Here is an 8,078-nt window from a genome sequence, read left to right on the forward strand (position 1 = left end):
TTTATGCACCATTAGAAAAACTAGTTAAAAGCATGTTTTTGTTGCCTGCCTAAACAAGCAATAAGATTTTGACCACAAGAGGGCCCTGCCATAGCAGAAAATTAAGAAACAAGCAGCCAAACACTCTCGACATCCTGCAGACCAGGAAATCTTTACAGCTCCTGTCTGGTACTGCTTTGTCACAGTATTTGTGGTCCAGCCATGCTCTCACACTTGCTCTTTTTTCCCCAGACACAGCTTATCTCTGTTCCTGATTTTGCCATATGTATTTTCTTTAGGTTGCAATCGAGTTTGATCAGAATGTATCTATCGCTTTCACGTGCCTGAGCGCAGACTGCAAAATCATCCATGAGTATATTGGGGGCTACATCTTCTTGTCAACCCGCTCCAAGGACCAGAATGAAACACTGGACGAAGATCTATTCCATAAATTAACTGGAGGTCAGGAATGAGGTGAAGTAAACTCTCTTCCCTCTGCCTGCTTCTCCCCGCAGCTAAGATGACCAGAAATTAAACGAAAACCTCTCTGATTGTTAATTGCTGGCTAATAAATATTGTACATGTCAATCCATCTTGTAATATGACTGGACTATTTACAGTTTTTGTTAAATATTGAAGCCAAGGTCACTGGATGCAATATGGCAATTCCATCGTCAACACTAGGAAAATTAAATCGTCTTTGTTTTCCTTTTGTACAGCTAGAGGTTTTTAAATAAACAGTGTCTAGCCACTGGGCATTTTTGAATCTAGTATTTTTAATTGCAAGAGTCTGTTTCAGCATCCAGAACAAGTAACTTGAGGATATTGTACGGCAAATGTACTCCTCTGTTACAGCCGTGCAACTCCCACTGTTAAACTGGCCATTGTTAAAAAGGCCAGCATTTAACAGAACTAAAGCTGATTAAATACATATTTTAAGGCTACATTACTTGTCTAACACTTGCACTGGGAACAGAAAACATTCCATCAGTGTTCCAAAGTCCTGTGGACTGTGCTATCACAACCCAAGTAGTGATTACACAATTGTTCAAAAATGTAGCACCCGTGTCTACCTTCATCCACTTAAGTAGTTCCCTTAAAGCCAGAGAAGCTACCAGACACCTAAAACCAAAGCATTAATCTTGGCAAAATGGGATTCAAAATGTTGATCTTTTGAGGAACTTTGTTAATTTCCAGGTTGAAAAAAATGCTTTAGGTACTATTTAAAATTATTTGCTTGTTAAAAAGGCCTCTGAGTGTAGGCCTTTCTATTTTCTGTCCCTGTTACTCTGTTTCACTGTGACATCTAACTCTAAACTTGTTCATAAGTTGAGCAAGGAGCTGAAATGCCTGTAGAAATGATCTTACTCATGTATGTAATGCAGAATACAAAGAGATTACTCTGCGATACCGTGCCTGAGGAAGCAGATCTGTAGCAGCCAGCTCTGCCTGCTGGAGGGAGCCACACACATCCACCCAGCTGAAAGAAATTTGGTTCTGCCCTGCAATGCGTAGTGATCAGTAAAGCAAGGAGAGAATGAAGCTAGGAGGATTCGTGAAACTGCTGGGCAAACCAAAACTGGTTTCACATATCTAAAGGAATACAATGGGCAGGTGTTGTCATGTCACCAAGCGATGTCGCAGAAATCACTGCGTAATTCCCAACCGTCACTGGGACTGGACAGCCCTGATTTTTCTGTCATGTCCTCTGCTTTTCCCCAGTGCCTGTCAGTAGGCTGCAGTGGAATCGCTCCCGATTTGTGCCAGTTTAAACAAACTATAGCTTTACATTTTGCAAAAGAAAGAGCTGATACAGCCTGCTTCCCAGCCCCCCGTACTTCCCTCTCCTCAGCACTTTTTACACAGGGGCTGAGGGACCCATCCAGTTTTCCCTCAGTAGAGGACTTACCCACTTCTCACTTGCTTGACACAGGCCAAGTATTTTCCTCAGCGTGTGAGAACCACCTATAATGGACAGTCCAAGTCCAAACACTTGCAATATTTAAAACCTGCCCAAGGGTGCTGTGGGAGAGCTGAATGCGCGTCTTAGTGCCAGCACTTCTTCCGCAGGCAGCCCTCTTCCAGACTCGGCCTCCACTTTGGCTACCGAGTTGCAGTCAGGACTGTGACTGTGCCTGTGTCAGAGCCCCTCATTTGGCAATGACAGACTCCCGTAAATTGGTCATCGGGAAGCACAGCCCTGTGCTTGCCACTCTCGGAGCAGACCTTGTCACACGACTGTTGCATGGAAGCCCTGTAGTTGCCACCTGTCATCTAAATGACCTGAACACGTGAATGCAGAGATACGGGAACTTTGAATGTAGTTCTCATTAGCAGAGTGTGCGGCGCGTTTTACTGCTAAGCAAACATGCCTACTTGCGGTCCAAGTTGTCTGGGCTGGGATTTCAGAGAAACGATCAAATATTTCCATTTTCTTTCCTGCCCCTCCCTCGGTCTCACTCCATGTGTCACTGCCTTTCGAGTAAAGAATTCCCGCTGCTCTGCAAGGAGGAGCTCTGACAGCTCATCCCGGCTGGCTGTAAGCCTCACCCTTTGTCATTTTAGCTTTAAGGGAATGATCCCTTGCTGCTGTCCTGTCTCCGTGTTTCTTTAGGTCATCAGCTACCTTTCTCCCGGCAAGGCTTTTCCATGACAGGTAAGGAACACTTAGGAAAGGAGTCTGTTTTTATCCAGCTGCCTTCAGTGCTGCATGGGGGCAGTGACGGTAGCTCTGCTTCCTACAAGCAGCCCCAGAAGAGGTCGGAGTGGGAAGGCACGACCCAGGGCACTCCTGCACCTCCGTAATTCCGGGCTGGATACAGTTGGCAGCTCCTGAGAGGAGGCCTGCACCAGCCTGCTCTGCCTGGCACCTGCACCAGCCCAGCTCGGGGCCAGCCACAGCACGGAGTCATCTTTCATCCCTCCCCACGTCACCAAGCATGTCCCAGCCAGACTTCAGAAGTTCCCCTTAATGCACACGGGGTACCACGCCCTCCCTTACTCATACAATAACCTGATTAAACTTGGCTTTCGCTTGTTCATACCACCTGATTTACACATGGAGTTAAAGAACATAGGCTCAGCGGTCTGTAGAAACCAAGTTATTAATTGCACGGTGCCAGATGTGTGAGATGTTTTACAGAGAGAGTGAAAGCAGGACAAGGGCATCTGCCCTGAAATTTCGCAATCAGAGACAAAATCCTGGAGCGGAATCGTGTTTAGACGAAAACAAAAGCCTTTAGGAAACTAATACCTCGACTCGGCTGCAACCCTATGCTGTGCATCGTGCTTAATTAAACCAAAGTCAGGTCAGGGTAAAACACTACCAATGTCAGATGGCTGCTGTCTGTTCTGACAACAAATTCTGTAGGGGATTTCACCCCTGCCTTCAGCATGTGTTACTGCAGCAGACAACACACACACCCCAGAGTTTTCTGAAAGGTCAGGCTAAATAATCCTGTTCTTGCATTCTCTCCCTGTTCTCTGTAGGAAAATGTCTTGCTTGTGCTTGCTCTGTGAACTGACCTGCAAAATTCTTCTTTTCTTTTGTTGGCCTTAAAAGCCATTCTCCAGATTTTTTCAGGATAGTTTCATTCTTAACCATCACTTGGATCACGGCCAGTGAGAAACATTCATCTCTTAAACTTTACAGCCTGGTACCATCCTCGCCTTCTCCTGCTCTCCCCGTGCTTCTGTTTATCTCGGTGTCACTAGGGAATGCAGGGCTTATCCCTAGAATTCCTGCAGGCAGAGGGGTTTTGTGCAGCACTGAATCAGCCCCGGGGTGGGGGCGTCTGGTTCAGCTCTTTGTGCATCATCCATGTGAAAAGGCTGACAAAAATGCCTGCCTTTACTAAACGTTCCCCCAGGTTGCCACTGAAACTCTTAAAAAAGTAGAAAAAGGGAGAAGAATAACCTGAAGAAACTCAGCGACATGAGAACAGGCCAAAGTGACTCACAAAGGGGAAATCTCTGCCTGCTGCTACCAGATAATTTCAGAGAAACTGGTGAGAGAGGGCTGCTGTCTGCCCTGGGAAACCTTCACCAATACCTGGGCAGCTGTTTGAGACGTAGTACCATAGCAGTAATATTCCAGATGATTAGAGTTTGCAGCTAGGCAAAGACCTGGGGAAATAGGATGCCTGCCTCAAAAACTGGGCATCCAAAGGTGGAAAATAAAAATAACAAACGCTCATTTTCCAAGGGTGCTCTGCTTCTTGCAAGAGGTTCTCTGTACCACTCGGAAGTCAAGCACCTCTGGGCAAAGACTCCACCTCCCTTCCACCTTCACTGAAATGAGTGGCCCGCTCGCTAGTGGCCAGGCTGCTTTTCCAGTCTTACAAGGCTGCTTGTCTCAGTCTCCAAAATGAAGTCAGTGAGGTTGAACACATTAAAAGTAAGGCAGCATTTGGCCCTCCAGGTTTCATGGAGTAGTTTTTTGAGAGATTAAAACCAACATAATAACCAATGAAAATTCACTGTCTCTAAGCACTGAGCTAACGGCAGCAAACACAACACGGGTACTTAATAGCCCGAGGCAAAGCGAGACCACCTCCCTGCTCCCCAGCTTCTCTCAAAGAGGAGCTTTGCAGCCAGCAGGTCTGCAAAGCCAAAAGGAAGGCAGGGTTTCCACCCGCCTGGCAGGGGCTGGACTTTCCTCCTGTTATACCAAATTCTTCAGATTTTTTTTAACCTGCTCCAGTTTGCCCTTTGAACCCAGCAGAGTGCAGACCTCTGAAGGTACCTGTTAGCGCGCACGTGCCAGGCCTGTACGCTGCCCTAAACGCAGGCCTGTGAGCTGCTCCACCAGGGTTAATCTATGGGATTAGCCCCTCATTTAGGAAACTATTTGTCTTGCCTTAGAGCCATTCCACACGGGAACAATACGTACATCTCGCCCAGCCTCCAAGGGAACCGCAATGGCTCCAGAGAGTCCTACTAAAAGACGGTATCTTGTTCTGTGGATGTTCTGGTGTTTTTCAAGGCTCTCTCCCCACGCAGATAATGAATGACATGGTCAATAGATAAGCTCTGCGTACATGCAGACTCAAGGTTTTTGGGAAAGCAAGACCTTTATCTGCACTTTAGTACCCAAGCATACAGGTCTGTGTTGCCTTCATGTCATGGATCTCTTTTGTTGTCCTGACAAATGAAAAACACTGACTACTGTTCTCCCTGGAAATTTTAATCATTAATTGTCTTATAGTAGCAACTGAACAACCACCCTTTCGCTTTTACTTTGGAACAATCTCGATCAATTCACCCCTTTCCTGTTCCTGGCTTTACTCTCAACCCTTGACCAGCCAAATTATTATTCGAATTGTGGGAATGCTGAGAAATCCGGCTCAGGGCAGGTCCCTTGGTGGGAGATACTTTACATTGTCAGTCTTACTTATCCAGCAAAGGATGAGAGAAGGAGCCGAATGGGAACTCTCCCAAGCTATGCAGTACGGCAGATGCAGAACAGAGAACACAACCCACGCACAGCAGGACCGGGAGAGGCCTCCCAAGTCCATCACGCGCAGCCTGAGATGCCGCAGGCCCTCTCCATCGGCCGAGAGCATTCCTCTCTGCAGGAGTGGTAGGTGAGAGCTTCGCTTTTGACATTTCCCAAGGGCCTCCTTAGAAAAGTCATTTGTCCTGCGTGAACATTTCCAGGAATTACTCCCAACTGCAAGAGTCTTAGAAATAAAAACACTTGAAGCCTTTTATTGGTGCCTAGAGAGCAACCAAAGCCCATGTCAGCAGACAGAGCCTTAGCTTTACATCATCATGGCCTGTCAGCAAAGAAACGCAATAATTCCTCTCCCTTCCCCCCTGTCACTGGAAGACGTGAGAGTTGGGACTACAGACACTGATCTTTTCCCTTTATCCCCCTCTGCTTAGACAAAGACAGACGGAGCAGCCCTGCCTGAGCGTTGGGAAATAAGAGCCCTCCCACCCACCTCCTGCTAGGGCCGAGGGAGCGGGGAAAGCTGCCTGGAGCCACCCCCTCTCCAGTCAGGGGAAAGCTGGATGCGGGGGAGCAAGCCTGGAACAAACCTCGCCTGCGCTTGTGGGCAGAGCCACGAGCAGGGAAAGCCGGGAACAGAAAAGAGGCATTTCACGCTCTCAGCTGAGTCACCGAAGTGTATAAAATCAAGGCCAGGCAATCGGAGCCACGCAGAGCAGAAGCACGAGGCATCAGGACTTCTGGACAGGTACGTGCAAGCGGATGCGGTTTAGAGCCAGGGACTAAGATTAAATCTAAGATCGGGATCCAGCAGCGCAATTCCTCCCATCCTCTCCCTGCCATGTGCTGGAAATCCAGCAGCTCTGGTGACCAGGAAGCCCTGAGGCTGCTCAGCTCTTGCCCGGTTCCAGATGACAAAAAGGACACAAGCAACCAAATTACACTGTGTTGCTGGTCCCTACTTCAAACCTGGGATGGCAGCACCAGATGGTGGTCTGGGCAAGACCTGGCACCATTCAGGGAACAGCAAGTAGCTATTAAGGTTTGGAATAAGTCGGAGATATTTCATACTACATGGGGCTTCAGCCACCCCCCTACACTGTAATATATTTTTGGATGAGGAATGATCATTGTGATGCCTGGCAACACAAAAGACAGCTCAGTAAGAAAAGCACTAGTTTTGGGCTTTGGTTAATTCCCTCCTCTGACACAGATTACCTGCGCAGCCTTGGGCAAATCATTTAGAGCTTTTTTTTCTTTTTCTTTTTTTTTTTTTTTTTTAAATGACAAAGGCAAAGCTGGGGTGGGACGGGGAGGGAGCACAGAGGGAACCGTAACACTGAATAACATGCTTCTTGGTAACCAGGCCTTTAGGGTCCTGATCCAGGAGCACGCTCTCCGTTTCTGACCACTTTGACTGAAATGTGGTTCAGGAGCTGCATTTTCAGCACATCCTTTCCCCAGCAGCTGGGGTGCATACCACGCCTGAGGCACTCACCTGCAGCAGGGCCCCAGCCCTGCCACCGCCTGGCAGACAGGCTCCGGGGCACTGCCAGCGGGTCAGGAGCAGAGGAGGAGGGCGAGTCTCAAAGTGCCTTTGGGGTCCCCACCGTGGCTGTCACTCAGAACGGGGCAGAACTGCCCTGGCAGAGCCCACACGAGCCCTGGGCTTTTCCTGTTTCAACTTCTGCTAAGGGAAGGAAAGCCTTTCCTAACATAGGAAAGGCACTTTTACCTGCCCACCCCATTGCAGCTCAGCCCAGTTTGGGCTCCTAGGTCCTTTAATGTTTAACAACCCTCCCCTGCCTTTGGATCCATACATTTGCTTTGTACAGACAACCTCACAGAAAAAAATCCCTTGCCACGGTCCCACCTGACCCTAGCCCTGTTGCTTGGGTATCATCCCATCAGATAACTCTTCCCGGTGGGCTGGCCAAACTGGACACTATGCAGCAGGACAGCCCTGTAGAGAGCAATACACAATCAGGTATAAAAGTCAAGTCCCATAACATGGCAATATCCCTCTCCTGCAGCTTGTCCAGTATAGTCCCAACCGGTATTTTTATAGTGGAGTAGCACTGGCGCTCCCTCATACCCCCATACTGCACAGGGGCAGCTGAGCAGAGAGACCAGGGAGCCCACCTCCCGCGCTGCTGCTCTTCTGGGTGCCGGTCTGGTGCTGAGGGTACTGGTGTGGGAACCAGACACGTGATACAACTTGCTTGCTTTCTGCATGAAAAACTGTAGGTATGCTTAGACTAAGATCACATGATACTTCTGTCCCCAAGGGTTCATGTTTACTTAGGCTTAATTACAGAAGAGACATTAATTATCACTTCAGCTGTCTGAATGCAAAAGGAAAGGACTTACAAATGTTTCACTTTTAGATAGCTTGTAGCTGCCTGGAGGGATTTATTTTAGCTCTTAATGCTGATGTTTTGTTTTCCCCTCCCTGAAACAAAAACCAAACAGATCTTGCAAGTTAATTGCAAGCCACTTAGGAGAAGGATGTTTTCACGCTTGATCATCCTCTCTCTGCTGGTGGGGAACACAGCGTCGGGCCCGGTGAGCAGAGCAGAGCCTGCAGCATCCAGGGACATCACCACCTTTTTCCAGCTGGCTCAGGAAGACTCTTGGGAGAACGTTA

General features: G+C 48.1%; 2 protein-coding genes across 2 annotated transcripts in view; both read left to right on the forward strand.

Moving 5' to 3' along the window:
• The window catches only part of FERMT1 (fermitin family member 1), a 19,014-nt gene extending 18,562 nt beyond the window's left edge, over positions 1-452 (forward strand). The window contains exon 14 of the mRNA XM_009319579.1: positions 279-452. Coding sequence (XP_009317854.1) covers positions 279-452 — 174 coding nt within the window. The remainder of the gene's footprint in view (positions 1-278) is intronic.
• A 7,487-nt stretch (positions 453-7,939) lies between these two features.
• Positions 7,940-8,078, forward strand: part of LRRN4 (leucine rich repeat neuronal 4) — a 6,541-nt gene continuing 6,402 nt past the window's right edge. Inside the window, exon 1 of the mRNA XM_009319580.1 lies at positions 7,940-8,078. This exon is cut by the window's right edge and continues 558 nt beyond it. Within this exon, the coding sequence (XP_009317855.1) occupies positions 7,940-8,078 (139 nt within the window).

This window comes from Pygoscelis adeliae, unplaced genomic scaffold, assembly GCF_000699105.1.
Source record: "Pygoscelis adeliae isolate BGI_AS28 unplaced genomic scaffold, ASM69910v1 Scaffold122, whole genome shotgun sequence".
Taxonomy (NCBI): domain Eukaryota; kingdom Metazoa; phylum Chordata; class Aves; order Sphenisciformes; family Spheniscidae; genus Pygoscelis; species Pygoscelis adeliae.